General features: G+C 45.1%; 2 protein-coding genes across 10 annotated transcripts in view; one reads left to right on the forward strand and one right to left on the reverse strand.

Annotated features, from left to right (window-relative positions):
- The window catches only part of UBAP2 (ubiquitin associated protein 2), a 167,602-nt gene that overhangs the window by 76,551 nt on the left and 74,116 nt on the right, over nt 1–16,935 (forward strand). For 6 of the 9 annotated variants that reach the window (XM_075079579.1, XM_075079586.1, XM_075079582.1 and 3 more), the window contains 6 exons: nt 69–108; nt 2,832–3,015; nt 7,891–7,957; nt 9,265–9,460; nt 10,738–10,829; nt 11,725–11,775. In XM_075079579.1, the coding sequence (XP_074935680.1) occupies nt 69–108; nt 2,832–3,015; nt 7,891–7,957; nt 9,265–9,460; nt 10,738–10,829; nt 11,725–11,775 (630 nt within the window). The remainder of the gene's footprint in view (nt 1–68; nt 109–2,831; nt 3,016–7,890; nt 7,958–9,264; nt 9,461–10,737; nt 10,830–11,724; nt 11,776–16,935) is intronic. The other 3 variants (XM_075079581.1, XM_075079583.1, XM_075079585.1) reach the window with 1 other exon arrangement.
- On the reverse strand, nt 15,467–16,045 carry LOC142050454 (interferon-like). Its single transcript, XM_075079117.1, has one exon. The coding sequence runs from the start codon at nt 16,043–16,045 to the stop codon at nt 15,467–15,469; it is 579 nt and encodes a 192-aa protein (XP_074935218.1).

Below are 16,935 nucleotides of genomic sequence, written 5' to 3' on the forward strand. Positions count from 1 at the left end.
GTGATTCAGTCTGAAAATTTAGTATACCTCTAAGATGATTTATTCATTCATTTCTCCTTTGTTTACAGAACGGGCACAGTGGTGTTAGACCACAGGCAACTCTTGACAGTAAGTTTAAAAAGCTTGACTGTGCACAAGACTTCCTGATCTTTCCTTACTACTTGCTGTGCACACAACTGTAGCAGTGACATCTGGTTTAAGGTTTTATATTGTTCTCCCTGACTAATTTTTTGCTGACCCATTTGAGTTTATTTTGTACTTGTATAGGATATGCTGCTTGCTTCTTGACTAAAAGTGAGGTATGAAAGCAGCCCTATTAAATCTACAAACCTAAGCATTTGCAGAATTAGAGAAGCTGCTTTGCTGCTGCTTTTCCTTTTGAATTCATCTGCCAACAATTATTTCATATAAAATGAAAAATTAATATAAATTTTCTTAGCAATTCTTCCAATTCTCACTTGGGAAGCTGCGAGTAGCATTTAGCTGCTATAAAACAGTCACATTCTTTGAGTGCACCTGTCGCCGGGTGTAGTGCTACCTGTGCCCTGTTACAAACCCGTGGAGAATAAGGGTGACTAACATGCTCCCTCTGCTGGGTAGCTTGCTGCATTACAGTGGAGTAACAGTAACCCAGTACTGGCTCTGGTGCAGGCGTTACTGTTGTCTTTATCTTGGCCTGTTTCTCATGTGGTACTGAACTTGTAGCACCCCTACAACTCTCTTCCTGGAGTTAAAATAACTATAGTATTCACATTTCTGACCTTTATGTGCTCCTCTGTGCAAGTCTTCAAGGGCAACAGTGTGAATTAACATCTTTTGGAAACCCAATGCTTCAGTTTTTGGTCTATCCTCCTCTTAAATATTTCTTCAATTAGATCATTAGTGGGGCAGCCTTTTTATTTTTTTTATACTTCTGAGTAGGAAGAAGTTGAGTGTTCAGACCTGTAAACAGTGTCTTGTTGGTGCCAAGTTCAATTTAAATGAGCAGGAAGAGCGTATATGTCCAAAAAGTTACCACTTAAAAGATTATTATATATAAAGACAACTTTTCAAGTAGAAAACTTTTGTGTACAGAATTAATAAACAATTTATGAAATTCACTGCAGGGTTTGTCTTTTTGCTATGGAAAACAAAAAGCTGAGAATTTTTAGTATTTTTGTAATTATTCTATAAGGCTTTATTGGTCCCTTTTTCTATGCCAGTTCTGTTTTGAGAACACTTCTGGGGTTTTTGCATCTCAAGCCCATAAACTGGGGTCAGTCTTCTTCCATGTATCTATTTCATACATCCAAACGATTTTGAAATTCTCTTAACTTTTGAAAGTACTGACCTTTCCCCTTCCGTACATGCTTATAATATTCTTTGTTATTCATCCCTCATCTTTACTACTGTTGTCCTCTAATATCCAGATCTCATGCTTCCTAAACCCTTAGTTCAGAGCATGGCTGGTGTGTTATAATTCTGACTGTCCTACTTGTCTCCTGGTTTTCTTTTTCTTGTACGTGTGTTCAGACATATTGTAGGGGTTCTTAATGAAGATGGTGATTCTGTGCCCTGTATTGAGGACATCTACTTTTACTTCAAGAAGGGAACCCTGCTCTAAGCGTATTGAGAATTGTAAATGCTATTTACTTATTTTTCTGTGAATCTTGCCAGGAGGTTTCAGGTGATGTAGTTGCTACCTTCATAACTACGTTTCTGTTTGTCACTTGAATTTCCTTCTCCGTTGTCGCTTACCCTCATTCTCATTGCCAAGGCCAAGACCTCTTGAATTCTGTTTGCGTAGCACCCAATCCAGCACCCTGACTTGGGTCATTTAGTGAGGAAACCAAACCAATAACATGAACAAACTGTGATGCGTAACTTCCAAGTGTGTATCTGACTTTTGTTTGGTGACCATTCTAAAACTGTCTTCACCTACTGTGCAAGTTAGTGATGGTCTTTTGGGTGGTGGTCTTTGGTGTGGTGTGGAAGCATGGCCCAGCAGAAGGCAGGACTCAGCTCTCTTTGAGTTTGATTGGTGGGTGATTGCCTCTAACTCTTTATATTATCTTTGCAGGACCAGAGATAAGTGTAGGAATAGCTGGGAATTAAGTTGGGCAGTAGAGTTGTTCAGTCTCTTCTTACAGTATAGTGGTCCTTTGAAGAGGCACATCTGTGGTAAAAAAGTTTTACTCTGTGTAGCCTAAAAAGTAATATTAAAGCTAAATACTTTCTGTTATCTAGGTCAAAGTAAGTAAATATTTGACAACTCTTTAGGCATTAAAAATGCTTAATGCTGTGCTCAGTTGTGGCATTTCATGGTAGCTTATTTTATTCTGCTGCATTACACATTTGACTGAGTACTGCAAACTGATAAGTTACATGTGCCCTTGTACTACAGCAATCTCAGCGGTGATCATCAGAGGTGCTGTGTAGGTTGGAATGAAGAAGCAGAGCTGTAGGTAAAAGTAGATTTATACAGTGCCTTGAAAAGCACAAATTACTTTTGTTTGCAGAACCAAATGCAAGGAATTTTAAAATTAGGATTGACTTCTGAGCAAAAGCTAGTAATCCAGATAGCGGGATGTGAAGTGCAGAAGACTGTAGTTCACTACACGTGTAGCAGTGAACATTATAAATCTATTGTAGGTGAAGAGCTTAAAGGGAAAAATTATATTTCTGTTGTTGTTTGAATTTTCCGTAATAGCCAGATTTCTTGATACTGTTACTCATTGTTGATGGTCAGGTTTTTGTAAACCAAGGGGCGAGTACTACTGCGTTCCTTAATCCAGGCTGGGATGTCAGGTATGCTGGAATTTCTTTGAATGCCTCTTTTTAACTTGTTGCAGCTACTTCATCAGTTCCAGCGCCTAAGACAGAGCCTTCTCCCTCACTACCTTCTGCTGGTTCTCTGCCTAATGTGGTATCCACCACTGCTTCGCTTCTGCCTTCAGCATCGCAGCACGTGGCAACATTGCCCAGCTTGGCTCAGCCCAGTGATTTGGCCAGCAGCTCCCTTTCCCAATTAAGCAGGTACAGTAGGAGTTGTGGTAAACTGAAAGGGGCTTAATTTTTGGGAAAGGGCACACATAGGGTGATTGCGTATGGGGGCTATCAGGCACCAGGGTCCCTTTTCTGACATGAACTGGAATTAGGAGAGGTATTCAGAAGAGAACAGGGTCTTTCTGGTTGCAGAGTATGAGCTCTGGGCTGCCTCTTAATGATAGAGTGGCTGGTGCCCTCAAGATTTTGTCATACATAAACAACTTTGTGTTTCAAGGGGCTCTTCAGTCATGCCAATGAAATTAGCTAAATTGATTCCCCCAGTTTGTTTTTTGTACTTTGTCCACATTGTCTGCTGTTTATTTAGTGTTGTATGTTTGAAATAATCTGAAAATTGAAAAATTCAGTTTACTTCCTGGCTAATCTTGAAATATTTTAGGTTTCATTTATACCTGTATTTCTTACAATTAAAAATCAGAAATAATTCCACAGGGAAAGTGTGTTTTTTTCTTTTTCTAAGATATTTCCTTGAGACACTTTGAAATACCAGATTGGCGTTCCTGGAAGTACATTCAGCACAGCTTTGCTCATTTGCACTATCTGTCTGATTTTCTCAGTGCCTGTTACTTGAGCTACATCCTCAAGCAGGTGACATCCTGAGGCTATTCTGGTTAAGTTACATTTTTAATACTTGCCTTTGTAGTGTATTTGTTAATGTAAGAAAGTAATTTGATGGGTTATCAGGTTTTATTTCCTGTTTCACAGGACATGGTTGATTCTCTTTTAATACACTAGTGTCTGCTGTTGAATAAAATGGTAACTATGTCAAATAACAAGAATTATTCCATTCACATTAGAATCACCTGCCAATGTTTGTTTGAAAAGCTATGTGTATTGGTAGACATTTTAGTTGGAGGGTTGATGCTGCTGGGCAGATACCAAGTGCTGTGAAAAGATAAGTGTCTGAATTCCAAGCATGTCTGACTTGGTTGACAAGAGCTGGTGGCTCTTGTCTGTGTCTCTACCATAGGGTCAGATGGTGAATTAAGGCTTATTAGAAGGGCTGGGGAGGGTGGGCAAGGGAGTGGTTTAAAACTGTATGTTGGACTGAACTATTTCTTTCCTTGCTACCTGAAGTGGTGGTGTTTGTAATTCCTGCAGATGAGGAACAGTTATAAAGAATCAAAATTGATCTGTTTAACGGCCAAGATTAAATCTGCTCCCACACATTGAAGAGCTGCTAGAATTGTTTGGCCTTAAGTTAGGACATGTAATTTAGCCTGAAGCTTTGTTATGAAAATTGCTGTTTTCTTGTTGCTATTTCTTTACAGAATACTGAAATTTTTTATGGTTAGGATCTCTCTTGCTTCTGATTTCATATGAGGACGGGCTTTTTGAGCACCAAACCATATGTATTTTTTATGGCTTTGTTTTGTTTGCCTTCATTCAGTGTTCATTCTGTGTAAGTTATGCCCTTGACTGTCAATGTAAGGTATAACTTCTGTCAGTGTAAATGTTTAAGAACCAGTTTCAGTCACCTTTCAGGGAGACATTTAAAGATCTTTGGATTACAGATGAATATTGGTGCTAGTGTTACTGTCAAAAGTTCACAGGCCTGGTCACCTAGAGGAAAAAGGTGGCACTAAAGCAGAGTTTCTTCCTAAAATGAAAGTTATCTGCAGATGTTTTTAGCAGGGGATACTTAATTTTCATGTTTTATAGTATATGTATAAAACAAAACTAATAGTTCTGATTCATCTTCTCAAAGAGTAAATGGCTTTTGGTGGGGTGTAGTGGTATGAACTAGCCTTGATTAGATCGCCAGATTCTATAATTATATGGTTACTTTTACGGCTTTCGCAGATGGTCGCATATCATCCACCAAGTTCCTGGAATGCATAGAGGACTGTTTCCTGAAACAAATGTTAGATGTGCCAACCAGGAATGAGGCACTGCTGGACTTGCTATTTACAAACTGAGAAAACCTGCTTTATAGTATCTTGGTTAGCGATAGCCTTGGCTGCAGTGACCACAGTATTGTGGAGTTCGGGATCCTGCTGAGTGTGCTGAAGGTCAGCTCTAAGACAAGGGTTCTGGATTTTAGAAGAGCAAACTTGAGTTCACTCAGGGCTCAGCCGGGAGGGATTCGATGGGAAGCTTCCACAGAAGACAAAGGAGCTAGTGAGTGCTGGGAGTTCTTCAAGAACTCTCTACTGGGAGCACAAAGCCAATTTATCCCCTACAAAGGAAAGGGAACTAAGCGGAGCAAGAGGCCCCCTTGGCTCAACCATGACCTCCTGGGTCTACTCACATCCAAAAGGGAAGCACACCAGAGATGGAGAAGTGGAGGATTATCCGTCGAGAACTACAAGGGCATTGCCAGAGTGTGCAGAGATGCAGTTAGAAAAGCAAAAGCTCAGCTAGAATTGAAACTGTCTGTAGACGTGAAAAATACGAAGAAAGTTTTCTTCAGACATGTCAACCACAAGCAGAAAAAGAAGGAAAACATAGGCCCACTGTTAAATGGAAAAGGAGAGTCAATCACCAACAATGCAAAAAAGGCGGAGGTCCTTAACACTTTCTTCACCTCTGTCTTCACCAGCACTGTTGGGTCCCAGGCTTTGGGAACAAAACTGCTGGTTGATCCAAACACCAACCCACCATCAGTGAAGGAAGAGTTAGCACATGAATTACTACAGGAGCTTGACCCCTGCAAATCAATGGGCCCTGACGCCATCCACTGGAGGGTGTTGAGAGAGCTGGCTGACATCATCGCAAGGCCACTCTCCGTAATCTTTGAGAAGTCATGGAAAACAAGGGATGTCCAGCGGACTGGAGGAAGGCATATGTTACCCCTATCTACAAGAAAGGCTCGAGGGAGGATCTGGGTAACTAGGCCCATTAGCCTCACTTCAATCCCTGGGAAAGTTATGGAACAAATCCTCCTGGGGGCCATCACAAGTCAAATGAAGCACATGCTTCGGAAAAGCCAACATGGCTTCACTAAGGGCAGATCGTGCTTGATAAACCTGGTGGCCTCCTATCACAGAGTGACTTGCCTGGTTGACATGGGGCAGGCGGTGGACATTGTCTACCTGGACTTCTCCAAGGCCTTTGATGTGGTCCCCCACAGTCTCCTCCTGGAGAAATTAATGCATTATGGCCTAGACAAGTGGTCTGTGCAGTGGGTGGGGAACTGGCTGACAGGCCGCACCCAAAGGGTGGTGGTAAATAGCTCCTTTTCCAAGTGGCAACCTGTCACTAGTGGAGTCCCCCAGGGATCAATATTGGGCCCAATGTTATTCAACATCTTTATAAGTGGTCTGGATAACCGCATCAAGTGTAGCTTGGTGAAGTTTGCTGATGACACCAAATTGAGGGGGGAAGTAGGCACTCCAGAAGGGATAGCTGCTGTGCAGGGAGATCTGGATAGGCTGGAAGAGTGGGCCAGCAAGAACCTTATGAAGTTCAACAAGGAGAAGTGTAAGATCATGCACCTGGGAAAACATAATCCAGGAGTGCAGCACAGACTGGGATCCCCCTGGCTGGAGAGCAGCTCTATGGAAAGGGACCTGGGGGTCCTGGCGGACAGAAAGCTCAACATGAGCGAACAGTGTGCTGCTGCGGCCAAGAAGGCCAACAGGATGCTGGGTTGCATCAAAAAGGGCATCACCAGCAGAGATAAAGAAGTCATTATCCCGCTCTACTCAGCGCTTGTCAGGCCACACCTGGAGTACTGTGTCCAGTTCTGGTCCCCACTATGCAAAAAGGATGTGGCCAGGCTGGAAGGGGTCCAGAGAAGGGCCACCAAGATGATCAGAGGACTGGGAAGCTGCCATACGAGGATAGGCTGGGAGAGCTGGGTTTGTTCAGCCTTGAGAAAAGGAGGCTTAGAGGGGATCTCATCACCGTGTACCAGTACTTAAGGGGTAGTTGGAGATTCCTTTTTTACACGGAGTCCCATGGAGACGGCAAGGGGGAATGGACACAAATTGCTCTTGGGGAGATTCTGACGGGACACCAGAGGGAAAATTTTCACAGTGAGGACAGTCACCCATTGGAATAATCTCCCCAGGGAAGTGGTTGACTCTGCCCACGTTGGACACTTTCAAGATTCGGCTGGACAGGGTGCTGGGCCATCTTGTCTGGACTGTGCTCTTCCTAGAAAGGTTGGACTAGATGATCCCTGAGGTCCCTTCCAACCTGGGATTCTGTGATTAATTTGCTGCTTTTTCTGAGCCCTGTCTTTTCAGAGTGTGTTGGGGCTTTTGGCAGAGTTATGGGGCAAATACCCTGCAGTTCTAAGTGTTTGAACTAATGTTATGCAGGTTGAAATGTGTGAAATACCATAGTGAGTCAAACCAAAGTATTGCCTCACCTAATTAATACCTGTGTCCTGTGGCAGGCAGTAGCAGTTGTTCAGGAAAAGAATGAGAAACAAGCCATGTATTGTGTGAACCTTCTTCTGGTTTTGGACTTTGTTTTGGAGTTGTTGCTACATAATTGCTGAAGCAGCTATTGTTTTTCTAAAAATATAGTAAATAGGTAAATGCAAATGAATGATGTTTTAAATGTGTCTTGTTAGTAATAGTTGTCTCTGTACTACAGTTTTTTTCATTAAAAGTTATTTGGCTATTAATTAAAGGAAAAACACCTGTAGGGACGTGCGTGTATACACGTATACACATGCACACACCCCTACAGAGAATTTCTTTAACTAATATCCTTCTTGTATGTGTATTTGTGTAGAGGTAGTTATTATTTTTATTCTTTGACTAATATCTTACTACCTGCTCTGTGGTTGTATGTATGTGTATATATATGTGTGTAGATATACATACTTACATATATTAAAAATAGTTCTAGGAAAAGTTCATTTCATAATTCTTTGCAATTTCTTTCTAGCTCCCTTTCCAATCATCAAAGCAGCCTCTCCCCTGCCTCAGTGTTGTCTTCAGGCACATCACATGCAGTAAGTCCTATTTGCATTTCAACAGATGTTTGGTATATAGTCAGTTTATCTGAAGATAGGAAGGATCCTTTTCTTAAAAGTTCATCGTGTCCTGGTACACTAGGAACTGAAATGAGCCTTATGTCGGGGAAGAAGGACTGCCAGCCCTCTAGTAAAAAGAGTTTTAACCACTTGTGATTTGTACTAGGTCAGGAATAGATAATACAGAGAATTGCCAGTCACACAACTGCAGAGGAAATCTTTGTGTCAGCAAGGGGGAATGGCATAAAGAAAGAATTTCTTGTAACAAATGTATTTTAAAAAAAATTTAGAAGGGGCTGTCTGAAACTGCTCCAAAACATGGATTGTTAGCAGTCTCCACTGGAGGGATTAGCTAGCAAAATGCGGCTGGTGGAATGATGCATGTCATGACAAATGCCTCATGACAGATGATTTTAGAATTTACCATGGGGCATTGTTGTCACCTGTGTACTTACTGCATTTGAGATAACAAGGCAGATGGTAGTGTAGGCAGTGCTCTAGATGAGGTTTCACAAACAAAAGTCAGAGACACTGCCTTGTTCTGTGATGAGGTACTTTAGTACAATTTCCAGTTGGGGTGTGCAGATAGATTACTGCTTTTCTTTGTACTTTGGTTTGTAATGCTCTGTCCCTACTGAATATGTAACTTAAAAATTCATGCTTATCCAAATGTCCTTATTTTCTGTTGTCAGAATTGTTTTGGCTTCTGTGTGTTGATGACACTGTTTTGCAAGTGTGACCAGCTTAGAGCTAAGGCACTGTATTGTGCTAGTTTCAAACCAGGAACTCCTTTATGCTCATGTGTTCCTGTAATACATCTGGTCTGTGTTTGAGTTTACCACATTGACTTCGTTGTGGGGCACTGCAGTTTTAATCTTTTAAATTCCACAAGTGCATTGAGGAAATTACAATTGCAGTGTCCTGTATTTTGAGAACAAATACTATCTTTTTGAAGAATGTAGTTTTTTTAACATAACAAGTACTAGCTTAAGGGAGTATACAAGTAACGGCCAGAAATAATGCAGTGGAGTGACATTTGAGTTACTGTGGTATTATTTTGTGGTGATACAGTGGTTTAAATTTAACTTTCATATAATACTTTTCTTTGAATACTTAAAAATCACAAGTGTGCAGCATAATTGCTTGCTTGGTATGTAGATAATGCATATCTTTTTCATGTGCTGCTGTTACTTAAGAAATTGTTGGAGTGGGTTTTTTTTTTCCCCAGCATCTTCCACTGTGGTTTATTTGCTCTGTGATTGTCATTCTTTTTGTCTCCTTTCTAGCACACTAGTGTTGAGAACACAACTTCGCTCCAGCCCTCAACAACCTTTTCAACTGCTTCAACCTCGGCCACTAGCACCACCTCTTCGGTTGTCAGCATGGCAAGCAGTATGAACACTACAAACAGCCTTGGCCTGAGCGTTACCAGTGTGTCTATACCAGCTGCTACAACACGGGCAGCTCCTTTAGTGTCTTCAGGTTCGCAATATTGACAGATCATGTGGATAGAAAGAGGACTTCAGTCAGCAGGGCTGTCAGTTGAACATCTCATCAGCCATAACTATGTTAAGATATCCACACTCTTCACTAGCATTTTCAGCATGCTTTATTTCCTGGCTTATAAAATAAAGTTGCCTGATTTTCTCTATTTGAAATATTTGTTAGGGTGTCATGTGGCATTTTCACAGCAGATTCCATCCCCAAAGTCCTTTATAAATAGACACCAGAACAGTTCTGACTTAGAAGTTTTGGACTAGGAGATTCACCCAGTTGGTATTCCAGGTTGTGATCAGCTCTGGGCTGTGAGTTCACATTATTTTCAGTCTTCTCTGTGACTTGAATTCATTTGGAAGTATCAAAATATACTGCATTGTCCTCACTATCATATGCCACATCCCTACTACCACATCTACAGAAACAAAAAAAAGCATCTGATGTCTGGGTCATTCCACAGCAAACAACACTTCAGAAAAAGGGTCCTCAGAGAAAGAAGGTGGGGAGGCTTCTTGTACTGAAGTGGAAGCAATGCTAAATTCTCTCTTGCTTCTCTAATCAACCTGAACTGCTAAAAGGAAATCCTATGGAGGGAAGTGAATGATTTAAATATTAAGATCAAACTTACTTTCAGAAGGATTTCTCATTTTTCATTCCCATACCTTCTAAATGAAGTGTCTTATGACTGGCTGAAGTGATTTTTTTTTTCTTTTACTTTTCTACTTCCCAGTGCTGCTTTGTGGAGGCAACTGAAATGGTTTCAGTCTTCTTCTCTCAGCTATCCTCAGCTGCAACAAATCACTCAAAAAGTATGCTGGCAATGTTTAGTGTTTTCCAGTCTATTGCTGATGATAAGGCGGAATGCGTTAACAGAGCAGAAAATGAAATGAGAGAATTTGCTCTCTCAGATTGAGAGCAATGCCTAAATTTTACCTTCAGGAGAAGACCGAGGAAAGGAGAAGTTTCTGTAATTCCTGTAATCCTCATGGAAAAGTAAATGACAAAAGCAGACTGTTCTCCATCTTAAGTAGCCTGTGCTTTCCCTTCCTTGAAGCATGGTTAAACTCTTACGGCTATTTTGAGCGTTTTCATCCACCAGCACAAAATTTTTCTGCATAGCTCTGTACTGCACTGCTCTATAAAGAGCAGTCTTTATAAGCTATGGCAGTGCAGCCACCAGGGTTTGTGAGCTATCTTGTCTCAATGCTGAAGCCTTTTCCTTTCTAAAGGCTTGTTAAATTGTCTGTATTTTGGTTCTACAGGCAAAGCTCCCCCAAACCTGCCCCAAGGTGTACCGCCCTTGTTGCATAACCAGTATATTGTGGGACCTGGAGGACTTCTGCCTGCCTACCCAGTAAGCAATTTAATTCTTCCTGTCCTTATTGCTTAACTCTTGGTGCAAGTGGGTCCTCCAGACCTGCTGCTGTCTATGCCAAGGCATTTCTGCTGGCACATGTTGCACCTGGAATTCTTGTTCCAAATGCTGAAGAATATATGAAATATATTCAGTGGGGTTTTATTGTTGATAGCAAACGGCAGAACTGTTGGTACAGACCTGATGTGGCTGCTGTTGAAGCTAAACATGCATGTTGCTGTGGTTTTCAGTGATATCAGGTTCTAGATCCTTCGAGTAAAATTACTCATTCACATTTGTGTTACTGTGGTAATGGTTCAAATGTGTCATGTGTCCTGTCTGTCTATACTTTGAAAGATTGCAGATAGCTTTTTCATGTTTGACCAGCATCAACATATTTTTGGTTATCTGTTTTTGGGATCAGAAACTTTATTATAATCAACTTTTTGCATCACACTCTATGCGAGGGGATGCCGTAGGTTGCTCTGTGGTCTAGTCATCAAATCTTAAGTTCCGCTATTCTCAGAAGTAATCATTGCAGCAAAGAACGTTGTTGCTCTTACTCCCAAGTCTGAATGCCCTGTAGACTTTTCACGAGTCGATGAAAGATGTATCTGAGAAAACAGTATTGAAGATACTTTCTGAGTATCTCTGAAGAAGTCGAACTTTCCTCAGAGGACTGCTGTCATGAAGAAACAACATCAGAGTGACAAGCTGTTTTAAGCTTAGCTCTACTAGCCTTAAAAAGCTACAGTACCCCATGATGGCACGATGCGACGTATAGCTGATACCTTAAAAATAGACTGGGCCTAGGTCAAATTCTGCTTAAAGCCCCAAACTGGTCAGCATCGGAGAAAAGTGTTACAATGATGTTGTATTTTTATCTGTCTTCAAGCAGATTTATGGTTATGATGATCTCCAGATGCTTCAATCCAGGCTGCCAATGGTAAGTAAATGGCTTGGTTTATTTAATTTTAAACAAGTTTTATTCAGTGTTGATCATTTGTGCAGCACAAATTTGTTCATTTAATGGTGACTAAGAGCTTATACTTATGTTCTATAATCTGATTTTTAAAATATCCATAAACAGTTCCTTTAGGTCGTGTAAACTGATATAGAGCAGCTGTTGCATCATGCATTCGTCCATCTGCAAATTCTGTAAATTGAAGGAAGTGTGCTCTGTGCTTTTGAGTGGAGAAATGTTAATTGTTGTAGCAACGGTATGACATCTTGTCAAATCTAGTTGAAATTTGAGCATTAATGTTTTCTTTTACCAAGAGGTAGGGTTGAACAGCAAGTACACAAATTGTCAGCCAGTAGGTGCATCTGACAGGTTTTGGAGGTGCTCATAGGGAGAGAACTTTGTGTATGCATCATGGCAACAAATGACGGTGAGCTGCGGGAGGGAGAGGATATGAAGTTTTTTTCTTTACCTGGATCCAGAATGTAAATGACATTGTGAGAGATTAGAGTTCCCAGCCAGATTCACAAAGAGCCTCAGCCTAGATTGCAAGAAGATGAAGAATTTTGTTTCCAGAAAACTGGGATAAGGATCTTGCAGAGGTTTGCTAGTATGTAACTGAGAAAAGTCACAGGATTAAGTGATCCAGTGTATCTATAGAGGCAGAAATGGAGCAATGAGCAGTGATCTGGAAAAGAAGTATCACTGAATGAATGCCATTAATAAAGGTCCAAGTCAGTACCAGGTCCTGTATGTAGAGTCTGGAGACATCCAGAGTCAGATAGTCAAAGATGAGTACAGGGATGTGCCCAACAAAATCCTGGCTAGCTGTGCATCCTGAATTAAAAAGTTGAGCACATTAATGAAGATTGTAACTACGTGGTAAAGTCATGATCCTTGTAAGAATTGTCAACTCATATGAAGGCGATTATTTTCAGAGTAGCAAAATGACAAAATATTTGCTGTTTTGGGGCTAGGAGAGACATGGTGTGGCAGGTTGACCCTGGCTGGACACCAGGTGCCCACCAAAGCCGCTCTATCCCTCTCCTCCTCAGATGGACAGGGGAGAAAAATATAATGACAGGCTTCTGGGTCGAGATATAAGGACAGGGACATCACTCCGCAATTACTGTCATGGGTAAAATGGACTCAACTTGCAGAAATCAATTTATATTATTACCAATCAAATCACAGCAGGATAATGAGAAATAAAAACAAATATTAAAAACACCTTCCCCCCACCCCTCCCTTCTTCCCAGGCCCAACTTCACCCCTCATTTTCTCTACCTCCTCCCCTCCAATGGCGCAGGGGGACAGTGAGTAGGGGTCGCTGTCAGTTCATCACACACTGCCTTTGCCACTCCTTCCTCCTCAGGGGGAGGATTCCTCGCACTCTTCCACTGCTCCAGGTGGGGTCCCTCCATGGGAGACAGTCCTCCATGAACTTCTCCAACATGGGTCCTACCCAAAGGCTGCAGTTCTTCATGAACTGCTCCAGCGTGGGTCACTCCCACAGGGTGCAGTTCCTCAGGAAGAGACTGCTCCAGCGTGGGTGCCCTTCGGGGTCACAAGACCTGCCAGCAAACCTGCTCCAGTGTGGGCTCCTCTCTCCATGGGGCTGCAAGTCCTGCAAGGAGCCTGTTCCAGCGCGGGCTTCCCATGGGGTCACAGCCTCCTTGGTGCATCCAGCTGCTCTTGTATGAGGTCCTCCATGGGCTGCAGGTGGATATCTGCTCCACCATGGACATCCATGGGCTACAGGGGGACAGCCTGCCTAACCATGGTTGTCTTCACAGGCTGCAGGGGGATCTCTGCTTTGGCACCTGGAGCACCACCTCCTCCTCCTTCTTCACTGACCTGGGTGTCTGCAGGGTTGTTTCTCTCAAATATTGTAACTCCCCATTTGGAGCTGCTACTACACAACAGTTCCCCCCACTCTTCCCCTTCTTGAACTCATTATCCCATCTGGTGCTGCGACTGCAGCTGATGGGCTCAGGCTTGACCAGCAGCAGGTCTGTTTTGGAGCAGCCTGCCAATGGCTCTGTCGGACATGGGGGAAGCTTCTAGCAGCTTCTCACAGAAGCCAAATCCACAATACTCTACTACTAAATCCCTTCCATTAAATCCAGTACACAGTTGCTGGGGGATTATTATTCTCCAGAAGTACTGTTCCATTTTCATCAGGCGCTACTTCCCAGTGTTCATTCACGTTTTTTACTGCTCTCTAATCAGGAGAGCTATTATTCACACACCGGAACTGCAGGGCAGTTGATGAGGAGACCTGGTTCTGAGGTTTGATTAGTTAAGAATTATTGACATTATGGAAAAAAAAAAAAGTAAATATTTATTCAAAATTAATCACAGTAAAACACTCAGAAGAAAAAAACTTATTACCCTATACGTTAAGGGTAAGCCTGAAAAAGAGAAAATGTAAAAATTCATGTGATGCGTGTAGAGAGGCTACACTGTGTATTTTGTGGAGCGGCAAGAGTAGCGGAGCTGAGCCTAACCCGAGCGAGGATGTGTGCCGTGCCTCTCCTCTGTAGAATCATGGAATAGTTTGGGTTGTGTTTGGGTTGACCTTCAAAGGTGACCTGGGCCAGCTCCCGCAGGGAACGGGCAGGGGCATCTTGGACTAGATGAGGTGGCTCAGAGCCCCGTCCAACGTGACCGTGAGTGTTTGCAGGGTGGGGCATCGACCACCTCTGTGGGCAACGTGTTGCAGTGTTTGGCCCCCCTCGTGGGTAAAAAAAGTCTTCCTTGCATCTAGCCTGAATGGTAGCGCCTTTGAGTTTAAAACCACGACGCCCTGTCCCGTGGCTAGAGGCCCTGTCAGCAAGCCTGTCCCCATCTTTCTTCTAAGCCCCTGCAAAGTATTGAAAGGCGGCAAGAAGGTCTCCCCGGAGCCTTCTCTTCTGCAGGCTGAACAGGCGCAACTCTCTCAGCCTTCCCTCGTGGGAGGGGTGTTGCAGCCCTGGGGTCGTATTTGTGTCCCTCCTCGGGACGCGCTCCAGCCAACAGGTCTGTGTCGCCCTCGTAGTGAGGGCTCCGGGGCTGGTCAGGGGTGGGTCTAAAGCGGGACGGAAGGTGGAAAATGTTGAGGAGAGCAGGGCCGAGGAGATGATCCTGATGACGACGGCTACACCCTGTCAGAGGTTGTGGGAATAGGTCGAGGAAAGGGCCTCCCTGGGGAGGCGGCAAAGAGAAGCGTGGGCACGGGACGCGCGGAGCCCCGTCTGGAGCAGGGCTTGGAGTGGGTGTTGAGTGGAGGTGTCTTCCCCCCACCCCAATGGCTGGTTCCTGTGCTTTGGAGACAAGAGGTAGTGGCAAGCTTTTTGCAAGAGGTCTTTATTTTCTGGTGAATAATTAGGTGAATAAATAGACAGCGTAGTCCCGATAAATAGAGTAAGTCCTACAGTTGTCCCGATAAATAGAGTAAGTCCTACAGTTGTCCCGATAAATAGAGTAAGTCCTACAGTTGTCCTGATAAATAGAGTAAGTCCTACAGTTGTCCCGATAAATAGAGTAAGCGGTGTACATAGCGGAGCAGTGAGTGGAGGCTGGGGGTGCAGGGCGGCTGTTGCCATGGGTCGGGGAGGCGGGAGAGGAGAGTTGGGGAGGGGGCGGTGGTGCAGAAGTGGTGTTGGGGCCGTGGGGGTTGGTGGGGGTGCCTGGGCTAACCGCGCAGGGTGCAGGTTAGGTTTTGGAGGCGTTGGAAGCAGAGGCGAGCTTCGAGGCGGACGTGGTCCCAGGCGCAGGGGCTGTGGTTGTGGGTGCGGAGGAAGTCCTGGATGCGCCCAAAGTATATCTCGATGTCGAGCAGCAGCTTGCGGAGCCCTTGGCCTTGGAGGAGCGTGCCGCTGCCTGTCAGGCATCGCTGTAGCTGCCGGCTGTGGTGCTGGAGGCTGTTGAGGAGGCGGTGGCGTGCCTGGGCGTCCCAGTGTTGGGGGACGGTCGGGCTGCTGAGGGTGTCGAAGAGGCGCTGGAGGAGGCGGTGGGCGGCGGCGGCGGCTTGCTGTGGGTGGTTGGTGTGGAGGAGGGTGTCGGGGAAGGGGAGGGGGTCGTGCAGGTGGTGGCAGGGCGGTGCGGGGCTGGGAGCCATGGCCTGGAGGAGGTGGGTGCTGTCCCAGGGGAAGGTGGCGTCGCGGGGACGGAGGTGGTGGCAGGCGAGGGCGGTGGCGAGAGCCGTGCGGAGGATCAGGAGCACGGCGGCACCGTGGCGCAGGCGGGGCTGTGGGGTTGCGGGCGCTGCCATGGTGGGGCTGCGGGTGGTGCGTGGGTGGTGCTGGGCAGGAGCCCGCTCAGGCTTGGTGGTGGTGCGGGTGGGCGCTGTGCCTGGGGTGCTGCCGGGCGGCGGGCTTTATGTGGTGCCGCGTCCTTCCCTTCCTCGCTTTCTGATCGCAGCGAGTTTCCGGCTGTGGCTTTCAGTTTTGGCTGGTGGCTGTGGTGGTGTTGGGGAAGCGCGTTGGTGGGGTGTCCGTGCGTGGGGAGGGCGGCGGTGTGTTGGGGGGAGGTTGGCGGGAGCGGTTGGCTGGGGGATGCGAAAGCGCTGGGGCAGAGCCCTTGGGGGCAGCTGTGCCGGGGAGGTGCGTGAGGGTTTCCGTGTTGGTGCTGCAGGGTGAGCTGTGGTGCGTCTTTTGTGGAGCTGAAGTTTCCCTTCCTGCCCAAGCGTGTTTTCCGTCTGTAGTGCCCTGGTGTTGGCTGTGGTCTGTTTCCCTTTTGCTTGTGGCTCGCCTTTGTTTTCATCTCCGCTGGTCTTTTCTTTTTGCGTTGGGAAGAAGGGTTGTGAAGCGATGGCACTTGGCAGAGCCTGGGGAGCCGCCTCCCGGAGCGAGGGCCTGGGGGTGGCTCTGGGTGTGGGCACTTGGGCATTGGGTGTGTTGGTGGACGGAGCTGCCCCAGCTCCCGCGTGAGAAGCTGATGAGAATGGGGAAGAAAGGCAGGCGGCAAGGCTTGAGGGAAAAGGAAGAGGAAGAAGGGAAGAGCTTTGCTCGTCGTGCTGGTGCTGGTGCTGGTGCTGCGCTGGGTCCCTGGCTGCGGTCCCACGCGCGTGCCCCTGTGGCAGGGGTCGTCTTGTGTTTTCTGTGGCTTCTCGCCTGAGGTGCCTGGAGAGCAAAGCAGATGATGTCCCCCGTAAGCGCAGGG

This window comes from Phalacrocorax aristotelis, chromosome Z, assembly GCF_949628215.1.
Source record: "Phalacrocorax aristotelis chromosome Z, bGulAri2.1, whole genome shotgun sequence".
Lineage (NCBI taxonomy): Eukaryota > Metazoa > Chordata > Aves > Suliformes > Phalacrocoracidae > Phalacrocorax > Phalacrocorax aristotelis.

Bases quoted from the DNA above. Each gene is read 5' to 3' on its own strand.
- LOC142050454 (XM_075079117.1), bottom strand. From the start codon at position 16,045: ATGGCAGCGCCCGCAACCCCACAGCCCCGCCTGCGCCACGGTGCCGCC.